The 12,673-nt window shown below is 42.6% G+C and overlaps 1 protein-coding gene across 3 annotated transcripts in view; it reads right to left on the reverse strand.

The window, feature by feature from the left end:
- Window positions 1-3,715: 3,715 nt before the first annotated feature.
- LOC143106372 (drebrin-like protein) overlaps window positions 3,716-12,673 on the reverse strand; it is a 72,225-nt gene continuing 63,267 nt past the window's right edge. For all 3 annotated transcript variants that reach the window (XM_076270646.1, XM_076270645.1, XM_076270647.1), the window contains 2 exons: window positions 12,364-12,439; window positions 3,716-6,429 (listed from right to left, as the gene is read on the reverse strand). In XM_076270646.1, coding sequence (XP_076126761.1) covers window positions 6,293-6,429; window positions 12,364-12,439 — 213 coding nt within the window. In that variant the 3' untranslated portion in view covers window positions 3,716-6,292. The remainder of the gene's footprint in view (window positions 6,430-12,363; window positions 12,440-12,673) is intronic.

Below are 12,673 nucleotides of genomic sequence, written 5' to 3' on the forward strand. Positions count from 1 at the left end.
CGAGACTTTGCACAAAACTTCTCATCCTTCCCATTAGCCCCAACTACCAGCACCATACACAGCTGCTTATCCCTTGATCGGGGTGTATCTCCAAGCTTTACCATTTGATTCAAGAAACTTTCAGCCTGTCTCTCAGTCATGTTAAATGTGCATGGGAAGATGGATTACAGTTTGCCATTTCTGATGAAATTTGGGAGGCAGCAATTGAGAGAGTTCATAAATCGTCTCTGTGCATGGGCTACTACAGTTTACAGTCCTACACCGTCTGCATCTCTGCAGAAGCAAACTTGCTAAAATCTATGCTGACACAAACTCCACCTGTCAAAGATGTCTCAGTGCACCTGCTACTTTATCCCATATGTTTTTCTCATGCCAATCAATAGCCCACTTTTGGTCTTCATTATTTGACACAATGTCTCAGATATGTGGCCAGAAAATCACGCCTAACTCACTGACCACCATCTTTGGTGTGGTATCAGAAGAGGTGTCCCTCCCTAATAGTATCCTTTGCAGTTCTTTTAGCGCGTCGACTCATCCTTCTTAAATGGAAGGATAGGCTCCTACCCTCACATGGCCAGTGGGTCAAAGATGTGATGACCCACCTTAAACTAGAGGAACTAAGGTTTCACATTAGAGGCTCCTCTAAGAAGTATTATAAGGTTTGGCAGACCTTCATAGTCTCAACATAGAGGCTCAACATAGTTCAACAACTTCCCTCCTGCCAGTCTCATGAAAGAAAACAATCACAGAGATATTAGCCCGAATCTCGACATGCAGAATGAATGAAGAATGACCAGCGAACTAGACTAGATTTCTATACTGTACCAGCCAAAAACATATCCTTAAAGTGATGTTTTTAGTGCCGATTTATATGTCAGTTTCAGTCAGTCAGTTTTATTTGTATAGCACATTTAACATGCACAGAGTGCAACCCAAAGCGCTCCACATATAAGACATTGTCATTGACACATAGGCTAACAAAGACAATAGATGCCGGAGGGAGCGGCCTCGTCGCCAGCGTACCCGTGACACCAAGACATACAAGACGGACAACAAACAAATTAATAAATAAAAATAAAAAATAAAATTAGTCCAATTTCCAACCAGCTGAAAATGTCCAAGGGAATGATGACTCGCGTGAAACTGCACAGCTGTGTCTTCAAATCCGATGCAACGTCAACAAAGTTCTTTACAACTGACCAACCCGGTGAACTCACTGGCAGTCTATGACCCTGGGTCATATTCAGAACTACTGTACCATGACGTACAGTTTTTTTGTCATAAAGTGTGTGTATGGATGCAGAATTAAAATTTCAGCAGTGAGTTATGAACCCAATAAGCAAAACATCTGGGGCAGCCCTTTCTATTTCCTAATTCCAAAGCCTTATACAATCTTACTTCTAAAACCTCTTACCAGTAAGTGCTGCCTGCAACCAAAATTGGCTATTTGAACTGACAGCACTAGACATTAAAATAAATATTGATTTTAATATTTTATTTTTTAAAGGTTTTAGTTAGGCCATTGATCTCATTAAAGCATCAATATGCTAATGTTGATATAATAATCAATAATCATAATAACCCCTTCATCATAATATTGTAACGATTTGATAGCGAACCACACAGTTGTCCAATCAAAAGGTTTATTCACTGGGAACGAGAGCCGGGACACAGATCGACACAGAACACAATGCAAACAGGGCAGGTCAAGCACGCACACACACTACACATACAGGGGAGGACGCAGCCTCCCACACAAAAAGGATCACACACGAGGGAGAACTAAAAGGGAAACATGTTACAATAAAGACGCTAACATTACACACAAAACTAAGGAGAATAACGACATAAACCCCCCAAATGTTCGCTCTCGTATCCCAGGATCCCCTGCGCGGGAGAACGCGAACACTGTCTTTTTGCGCCGACGTTACACAGCTCCCCCAACAAGCCATTGCCGTCCTCGGCAATGCCCACGAGGTAGCCACATGCTAACGTCGGCGCGCGTCGCCCGCCACTCAGTTCAGTGCGACAGTACCGCCAACTCACGTGGGGTGCACGCCGCAGGAGCTCACTCAACGGGCGCCACGCTGCTAGCAATCCAGTACGGGCGTGCTAGCAGCCACGTGGCCGACCCGCTCGTCACCAGCTCCCTCTCAGCAGCCGCCCTCAGGCTGCACTTTCCGCGGCGTGACACCGCGGCACTCCTCCTCTCCAGACGGGGCCCTAGGTGGCCTTACAACCGTCGACACTGTACCAAGCACCGGGGTTCGAGGGGGGCCAGATGAAGCTGCGCCAACGCCACTCCGCTCCGTCGAGTCGCCGACCAGGACAGACAGGCACCGACTCCACAGCAACCGGACCGCGCTGAGCTCTCCCGCTGCAGCTACCGTCTTCGGCGTCCCTCCTCGTGTTGCCATCTCGCAGAGCCGTACTGCTCTGTTCCCGGCCCGTTCCACTCCTTCGCGGCCTCGGCGAAGGCACGACCCCCGAGATGGTCGTGTTATCGAACTCCACACACAAACTTTTTCAAAAGGCGCCGGCCAACAGGCCAACTAGAACGGGCGCCCACACAGCACAGTGCCTCTCACACGCACCCAAAAGTTTTTTTTTTAAAGTTCAGACGGCATTTCCGTCAAACCTGCCCCACCGTCGTGAGTTCGCTGCCCTCAGCGGCTCCGCCAACCGTCCATCGTCTAGGAACCTCTTCCTCGCCGCACTCCCTCGGCTCTGCACACGCGTCGCGGCTCGCCGTGGAGTCACCTGGGCGGCCAGCGTCATCTTCTCCGCGACCACTTCATCTGGCCAGATCTCCTCCCATGGCAGCAGGCAGGTCTCGGCGATAGCTCCTCTCCTCCGGCGGCGGTAACGATAGAAGGCCTCAAGCTCTTTAGTAGCCCTTACAAGGGCTCTCTCTGGATCCTCTTGCGTGGGCCTCCACCCAGCGGTGAAGTCTCCCGCTCCCAGCTTCTCTCGCTGAGCGGAGGCCATGTTCGAAAGTCGCTTCTGACACCAATGTAACGATTTGATAGCGAACCACACAGTTGTCCAATCAAAAGGTTTATTCACTGGGAACGAGAGCCGGGACACAGACCGACACAGAACACAATGCAAACAGGGCAGGTCAAGCACGCACACACACTACACATACAGGGGAGGACGCAGCCTCCCACACAAAAAGGATCACACACGAGGGAGAACTAAAAGGGAAACATGTTACAATAAAGACGCTAACATTACACACAAAACTAAGGAGAATAACGACATAAACCCCCCAAATGTTCGCTCTCGTATCCCAGGATCCCCTGCGCGGGAGAACGTGAACACTGTCTTTTTGCGCCGACGTTACAATATTAATGAGGTGCTCACTAGTCAGAAAACTACAACCATTCGACTGGCCACAATTTCCCGATCATTTGTGATATATACACGGCACATCTAAAAGAGTGATTTATGAATGTTTTTTTTGTGTGTATGTTCATTTTCTTTGAATCACGTGTACAATCATTTGAGAAATGATTTAAGATCATGAGATGAAGGGTGGTTTCTACACAATTGTTTTTCAAAATGAAGCCCCTGATCTATTTAAATATAGATGAATTTACATGAAAATATAGATGAATTTACAAAAGTATAATGTTTTTTAAAAGACAAGATAGTTGAGGTGCTGCTTATCGACTTGAATATGACTTTGGGTGTCAAATAACTCAAACTGGTGGAAGGTATTTATAGATTCCTTTATTTCTGAACCAAACAGACAATTCAGAAATGTTATTTTTATCTTAGTCATCAGATTTTCAAGATCACAAAGCCCTGAACATATAAATATTAATTTTTAAATAGTTTTACACTGGAATCACAGATGATGTTAATATCTGTTTGTGAATCTTCTACATACTCTCTCAATGGCTGTAGATATCTGGACAGTAATTGAAATGCTGATACATGAATGCATAATGAAAGACTTCATAACGTTAAGGAAACAGAAGTCAAGTAGAACATTTCTTATAATGACATTACTAAAATAAAAGCATATTATCCTTATGTATCCTGCCTGCAATACAGTGGGAAACTAATACTTCACCATGGTTTGATAGTGGATTACATTTTCAAATCAAATACCACAGCAGCATCACTGCAACATGATTACTTGATGAACTCTTCCCCTTAAAATTTTTTTTAGATCAATATGTTCAGAATGTTAGCCACACAATTTACAGGGAGCACAATAAAAAACAATAGCTATGTCTGTCAGATGTACAAAATAGGGATACTGCATAATAGAGGAATGTAGCAAGTTACCTGATTAAGTTACTGATTTAAAATTGATTTGAACAATAATTAAACATTCTTTGGAAAACAAACTAAGAAACAACAAAGAAAATACTTACAAAATAATAGTAATTTTAAGTCTTAATTGGGACTTGGCTAGTATTCAAATTATAAACAGTATACCACAGAAGTGAGTAAACCCCAGTGTAATATCACTTATATGTAAAATGATTAAAAGATGGTATTGCCTCTCAATAATTGCATTATTTTCAAGTTGACATGTATAGTATTTCCTCTTATGAACAAACAAAAACAACAAACAACAACTTTAGAAACTCTATATTAGAAATACAGGTCTGAAGGTGCAAATTCAATGCAACAAGAGTGAATACACCTGTGATCGCTGACATGTAATGTGATTTACTGTGCTATAAAGTGACCACCAGAACTTTCTGAGTTTTGAACATATGAGCTGTATCTGTATGTGTCTATAATTCCATGAAATAATAACCATGGAATTGCCAGAAGAATTGAAAATCTAATTCAGAGCCTTCACAAAGATAGTAAAGGATACAGGAATTAGTGACCAGCTAAAAAAATCAGCACAATCACAGCAACACAATCACAGCAAAAAAGAAGAGGTATAGAATGTGCCATAGCACTACTAATAAGAGTCACAGTGGCTGTCATACTAAAATGACACCAAAGACTGTGCATTACTTGCACAGCACAGTATAACTCTGAAAACAGAAATCTGAGTATTTATGACCAATGAGAGTGCAAAGGATGCATTGTGCATACTGTCAATGCAGCATAAACCTGATGAATATTGGAAGCACATTTTTATTCAGATGAGATCAAATTATATTTGTTTGGCTTAGATGGGGAGCAGCATGTTTGGTGCAAACCTGGCCGGGACTACAACCATGGTCTCAATGACAATGCACAAAGTTAAAATTGGGAATGTGTTATGGTGAACAGGAGTTCAAGTGTTGTCCTTTATAGATGGCACCATGAATGCCTGTAAATACACCACAATACTGACAAGATTACATCCATTTTACTCTTATACTTACATTTTATTTAAGATTTTATTCAGTGGTTGTGTTGTATTTTCTTGTTAATGTGTAAAGTGTATTAGGACTAGCTTCATGGTGATATTGCACAATAATATACCAAATTGATTGACTGATTGATTGGTTGATTGTTTGGTCCAATCTCCAGAAGCTTGGAAAAAAAGAGTTTCTGAAGAAGAAAAAGTCACAACTATTACCTGGCCAAGTATGTCACCTGCCTTGAAGCCAATAGAACAGCAGTGTTTTAAAGGTACATTTAGAGGCAACACAACCACCTCAACAAAGTGCAGCTAAGTTAAATTGTTGCTGAAGACTGGTAGTACATCTCTCCAGAATGTTGTGTAACGCGCAGCGGAGCCCTTTCTCTCGGTCTCTCTCCATTCAGCCCGAGCAAAACGCTAGGAACCAAAGCAACGCCATAGCGACCAACACTTTGCATGCACAGGTATTTCCTTCAGGAACCACATCTCTAGTTTTACATAAGAGCACAGATCCTAATGTTAAACTTAAAAATAATGTAATTACGGTGATACAAACTTGAATTAAAGTTAAAAGTTAAAGTTAAATTGACTGATATTTAGCAGACGCTTTTATCCAAAGCGACACAGACTCATAACGGCGGGAATCAAACCCAGGTTGACTGATTAATTACTTGACATGTGTGTGACAATACACGGGCGTGTACTCACTTCTGCTGCATACCTGATAAATGTGAACACTCAAAAAACAAACAAACAGAAAGCACACACACAACAATAACTGCACCAGCAGTGAGACATAAGATGGAAAATAATCTCACATTACATGACTGTCATGAAGTATACTCATAGTTGCAGTGCAGGTGCTTCCAATAAAAAAGGGGTCTTTCATTGCTGGTTCCTTTTGAGAGATTCTGTGACTTAGTCCTGTGGTCAATCGGTGTTCTGCCAATTGTCTGGATTACTGTATTAGATGAGCTCAACATAATTCGCAGGAAACATTCCAAAGTGGCCATCTGGACCAAATCCCCGCCACCAGCCTTCATCAATCATCTCAATGCCAGTGATGATTTCATCAGGGTCAAAGGAGATCTCTGTGTCATCAGCTAGGGCAAAAACAGTAAATTGTTAACACAACCTCGAGAGTTTTTCCTCTAATCAAAAGATATAACCTCATATATTGTATTTAGCCATAGTTAGGGCTTTGTCTTTAGGTCTTCGGTATTTCAGTCAGAAAGAATTTATTATCAAATTAATTAGGACACAACACTTATCTGTCTGTCTACATTTGATAGAAATAGCCTGGACGTAAAGTAGGAATGAAAACACTGGGGTATTGGAAGTGAATTAGGTCGGAAATGTGCATAATTTCAACATGACACCATGTCCTAACCAGATGTGATGCGAGTGAACATTAGTGATATCCGTTTAATTCCGTTGTTTTCAAGCGACGCGAGCAGCATGATGCAACGCACAGGTTTGAGAGAACTTTTGTCGGACGCTCGGCTTCTATTTTCTTTCTGTCGCTTGCTTTGCTCTGTTATTTTGAATGAGAAATATGACTCAATAGAAGGGGAACTGGTTCCAAAGAGTTGGTGCGGACACACAAAAGGCCCTGTCCCCAAAGTTAAATCTGGTGCGGGGTATAGCCAGCTGGTCCTTGTTGGAGGAAAGGAGAGACCGCAGAGGGGTGTAGGGGTGGAGTAGGTCAGAAAGGTATTTAGGGGCCAGAGCATGGAGGGTATTGTAGGTGAGAAGCAGGATTTTGTAAATGATGCGGAACTTGACTGGTAACCAATGGAGCTACATGAGGGTGGGGGTGATGTGCTGCCAGGGCTTAGTGCTGGCTGAGTTCTGTACATATTGCAGAGTGGAGTTCTGTACATATTGCAGCCTGTCCAGGGCCTTGGAGGGAAGACCTGTGAGTATGGCATTGCAGTAGTCCAGACGGGAGGAGATGAAGCAGGTGATGAGTGTCTTTCAAGTGATAGTCTTGAGATGTTTTTTCAAGTGATAGAATGCAGATTTTGGTGTTTTTAATGTGGGATTGGAATGACAGGGTAGGGTCCAGGATGACGCCCAGGTTGCGGACTTCAGGGGATATGGCAATGGAACAGCCATCCACGTCCAGGAGAAGATCCCCAACCCTCCTGAGCAGTGGCTTAGGAGGCACCACCATGAGCTCAGTTCTATTGCTATTCAGTTTGAGAAGATTAGAGGTCATCCAGGTTTTAAGTTCTTGCAGACAGTTGACAAGTGGTCCAGGTGGAAAGCGGAGTTGAGAGTTTGGTGCTGATGTACAGTTGGGTGTCAACAGCGTAGCAGTGGAAGCTGAGACCGTGGTGACGTATAATTTGACCCAGGGGGAGAATGTATATGGTGAAGAGGAGATGGCCGAGTACAGATCCCTGGGGGACACCATGGTTAACTGAGGCAAGGATGGAGTTAATGTCCTTCAGGGTGACATACTGTTTGCGGTTGGATAGACATTGGGGACATGGGGCAGATGGTGGCAAGCAACCCAGAGAGCTCTGGTACAAAGTTGGTGGAGACTTTAGGGGGCCGGTAGACAAATACCACCTGGAGCTGTGTGGCACCAGCCAGTGCAAAGTGGAGGCACTCAAATGAGGTGGAGTTGATTAGAAATTCTTTGACCTGTATAACAGATCGGTGAATAACAGCTAACCCACCACCACGTCCCAAGCTACGAGGCTTTTGGATGTATACATAGTCTGGATGAGTAGCTTGTTTGAGGGTTACAAAAACCTGCTGGCTCTGCCATGTCTCCGTACAGACATGAAGTCATAGATGAGTAGGGCTTTGTTATTTAGTGAGCGAGTGTTCAGCAGCATGAATGTGGCAGCCCTGTTAGTGAGTGCAGCACTGGGTCACAGTGCTGTTGACACAGAGCAGGGGTCGCAGGTTGATGGTACGTGGGCGTGGTTTGTTTTGATGCTGTTGCCGCAGTGAAGCATGGCACCTAACTGCAGGAACAGCTGGAGTACTGTCCATGTAAACAAACTTATGTCGGGCAGCCCTATGCACGTAGCCGGGGCGACGTAGTAGGCAGAGAGATGTAATGACCTCCTGGCAGTTCGGAGAGGTCAGAGTCCTAAGTCTGAAAAGTTCAGCTGCAGAGTATTTAATGAGAGTCATGGCAAAAAGGAGCGTCCGGCTGGGAACGCCCCTAGCTTGCTTGCTAGCGTGGCTGCTAACTACAAACAGGAGAAACCTCAACAAGGTTAGGCCTACAACAGAGGGGGCAGTCCGGATGACCTGGTCAGTTCACTGTAAATCTGTGTCAAGGCAAGGTGTACGTGTTCCGTACACTCGTTGGTAGTCCACAGATCAATTGTTTAGCATGGTCTGTGTTCCATAGTAGAGTAGGCACGGATTACACAGGCTGACGAGAGATGCGACGCGAAATTGATGCAGACTAAAAGTTAGAACATCAACTCGTAATTCATTAATTTTCAAATCGCAGAGGCAACAGTCTGTAAACCGGTAAGTTTAGAGTAGGCTATAAGTTCGGAATCAGAGAATAAGTTTGGAAACTGAGAAACGGCGACATTCACGCCAGCGTCCTCAGCACCAGCTCCCTCTCCACATCCGCTGTGCCTCTTCTGTGGGCCTGTTCAAAAAACACCTCAAAACACATCTTTTCACTGAGGCCTTAGGCCTCTAATTCCCTCACCATCCCACCCAGCGCTCCTGCGCACACACACACACTTACTACCACCCCTTCTTGTAAAGTGACCTTGAGTTTCTAGAAAGGCGCTATACAAAACGAATGAATTAATTATTATTATTATTATAGAAGGGCATATTTAAAGGATTCAGTGTAGACAGATACCATTGACAGTCGCTCGCTCGGATCCTGTTAGGACATGGTGTGAGTCAGTTACATATATATTTCTTTCTAAATTGTTTGAATATCCTGTGAATTAATAATTAATGTGTGACCGCTACCCGTCTTACACATTGGAATCAATGATTCTAGCTTGCATTCCCCTAAAAAAGGGCTTGGTACTGAAACTTCATAGGCTCATTCATGATGGCACATAGAAGCCATGCACCAAATATGACACAAATCAGTCAAAAGGGGATAATTTGTGAAAATGTGAAATTTGTTGTGCTTATTCTTTTAACTCCCATTAACTCACTCCTAAACTGCAGGTACCTGTTTTCATCTGCTCAACTTGTAAACTAATTTCAAATTGCCTCTAGTGGCAGCCAAACTACTTGGACCCCATTAATCACCATTTGAGGCTACATTTATTTTTGTTTCTTTTACCAGTGCAAAGTTTAGTTAATCTTCCATGTTCTTTGGCGCTCTTCACTAAAATGTCCAAATTGTTGGTGATTTGATAAGACCCAGACTTTCGTCCTTTCTTTTTTCCTTATTCTCCCTCCACCCTCTCCCAAACAACACAAAACTAAGGTATAAACTAAACTACAGCTCAACAATTGCGGTTTAAACAGAACCATCAATTTGAACAATCATTATAATGCTAGCGTTAATGGGTCTACGAAACTGAAGCTTTATTCCATTTCAAATACAAATAGTATCTCTACTTTTATCCTTTACAACTGTAAGTTCTCCATCAGTTTTGTGGCAACTGATCCAATAAGATTTACATATCCTGTTAATTTATATTAATATCAATCTCATCACCGTCTTGCAACTTGCACCCTTCACTGGACATAGCCCTCCATGGGGCAAAGTAGTACTTATCTCATTCACTAACTCATTGAGTGCCAAAAACGTAATATTACGTTTTTCCTTCCCATGCGTTGAGTGCCAAAAACTTAATATTCAGGCTATCTGCACATTTTCCAAGTGCAAATTTAAAGACTTTTAAGACCTTTTCAAGACTTCTAAATGGAAAAATTAAGACTATACCACGGCAAAAAGATACATACGACAACTTAAAACTGTTTTATGCAATAGATTTTTTTCTCTACTAATTTTAACCCCCACCCCATTTTGGATGTCTACAGAAGTTACCAAATATATTTTGGCGAAAGAAAAATAATTGTGTGTGAATTACCTTCACAGCTATAAATGCCCAATTTTAGGGTCTGGGCTGCTTGCTTTTGAAGCTGGCTGTACATATCTGGTTGTGCTTACTGGCAGAGGCTGACTGTTCTTCACCTGTGTCTGTATAGGCTACTTGCCAAAGACATGTGCACTGGACTGGATTCCCTTCAATATCCCTAAGTTAGACTAAGCTATTTAAATATTTTAATAGGACTGCTTTACATAATTCACTATGTGCATCTATTGTCCCATATGCAGTTAATCCACTACTTTACATTTTGCATACCAGTTGTATCTAAACCAACCAAAAGCTTGAGTGAAATATTGTAAAACCATTGACTTGTTTTAAATTAATTAAGAGACAGGTCCTCCTCGCATGATCCTCCTGAAAACTACTGGTTTCATCTCAAGAACGCACGTATTATGAACGCACGTTGTTTTTTTATGTAGCCAGTCGCCGACATTCAAAAAAAATATGCGGTTATTTCACAACTTTTGCGAAGTATGCCTACTGGGAAAGGCTGGCAAGCAAGCTGCTGACAGATATTACAGGTATTATAACTTCGATATGTTCTTCCCTAGGCTAGGCCATCAACACACGCTGGAAAGATGCAAACAGATCAATTTAACATGTACAGTATGTAACATGTACAGTATTTAACATGTACAGACATTTAAGAAATGTCCTCGGGGGTGACGCCCATGGACTCCCGCAAACTGTATTGCCGTTTTGTGTGTCGGCCGCTGTTGATTTCCTAAAGTGTTGAAGTGCATACATTACTTCTCAAAAACCGTATGGCAACAATACACATGGGCGTTGGTATCGGGCATTTAATTGTTTGAGCACCCACCGATGGAAACATAAATCGGCGCCTATGGTCCGTGGTTCCTTCATAAATTGTGCAGCAAATTATAAGACGGGTGACAGAAGCACTGCGCATAATTTGACCAGCAGTCTTCGTGTCCATAGTTTGTGAAACGATGCTGCGTTCGAGCAAAGATTCTAGATGCCCAGCACAACTACAAAAAGGAGAACAAATGAGCGTCCGGCTTGAGGCTGCGCCGGACGCCGGACAGGGCTTTTAAAATCCATGTCCGGCCTAAGTTCAAACGTATGGCCACCCTATCGCTAACTGGCTTACCAACTCTTTCTCCCACTCACGTAGGCTACCTGCGTATCTCAGGCCTCGGCTACACCACGAAAATGTCAGGCATATTTGTACATACTGTATTATTACCGTTTTCACACCTTTAACCACACCCGTGAAAAACATCTTCACTCTGCAACCACTACACTTCCTCCTGTAGCCTTATAGTCACTTATACAATTACGTTTTAAATACACGAAACCGGATGAAGACATTTCACTCGCTCACTCGCTGGCGGTCCCATACGCAAATTTAATACCTCCCTTTCGAAAATTCAAGACATCCCAGACAATTGTAAAGTTGTATTTAAGACTTTTTAAGACTTTTTAAGGATCTGCGGGAACCCTGAATATTACGTTTTTAGCTTTTTTTTTAAATTACGAAACTAGACACTCTAGTCCTTATATGTGATTTTGGGAACTCTGTGATGAATGGAAATGAAATATATGACGATCGAAAACTCATGAAAACGCACCATCTGGACATTTTATCTGGACATTTTATCATAACTCGGTTGCCGCTTTGGGTCGAATCAGTGACGCATGCACGTCAGCTCAAAACCAGGCCTTAACCATCTCCATTTCTAGAAAAAAAAACAGCGATTTTGATGAAAACTAGCCACTGTTTAGCTTGGGATTTCTCAGGAACAGAGGCGTGTAGAAATACACGGTTTGCACCCACTGAGAGCTTAAAGTCTCACCTTTTAAACGAGCCATATGTGTTCATAGCTATAACACAGAATATGCTGTGGCTGTACAAAAATCATCAACAATGGTCTAGATTGCTGGCACTCTAGGACAAAGCTTCCGAAAACAGCTTGGCATTCAATGAGTTAATAATGGAGGGCTTACCTGCTTGGTAGTCATAAAGTGCACGTGCACAAATGCCCCTGTTGTCTACATCTTCATGACTGCTTTGCTCTTGCACCTGTAGATTGACATAATTGTCAAGTAAGGTTTATTATACTTCTTCAATTTACATTTATTCATTTAGCTGACTTACAAATGAGGCACAGCATTCAAGGTATAGTGCAATATACCGCTCGCTTTGAGACTAAAAACTACTTTTTGTACAACAAACAAGATAACCAAGATAATAGTGAGGAGGATTTAAGTAAAAACAAAGATACTGTAAAGAGAGATAGTGGTAGAAAGAAGAGAA

The sequence above is a fragment of the Alosa pseudoharengus genome, unplaced genomic scaffold, assembly GCF_046254945.1.
Source record: "Alosa pseudoharengus isolate Yale_2024_CS ecotype anadromous, Long Island Sound unplaced genomic scaffold, YU_APseudo_1.1 YU_APseudo_1.1_scf_6, whole genome shotgun sequence".
NCBI classification, from domain to species: domain Eukaryota; kingdom Metazoa; phylum Chordata; class Actinopteri; order Clupeiformes; family Clupeidae; genus Alosa; species Alosa pseudoharengus.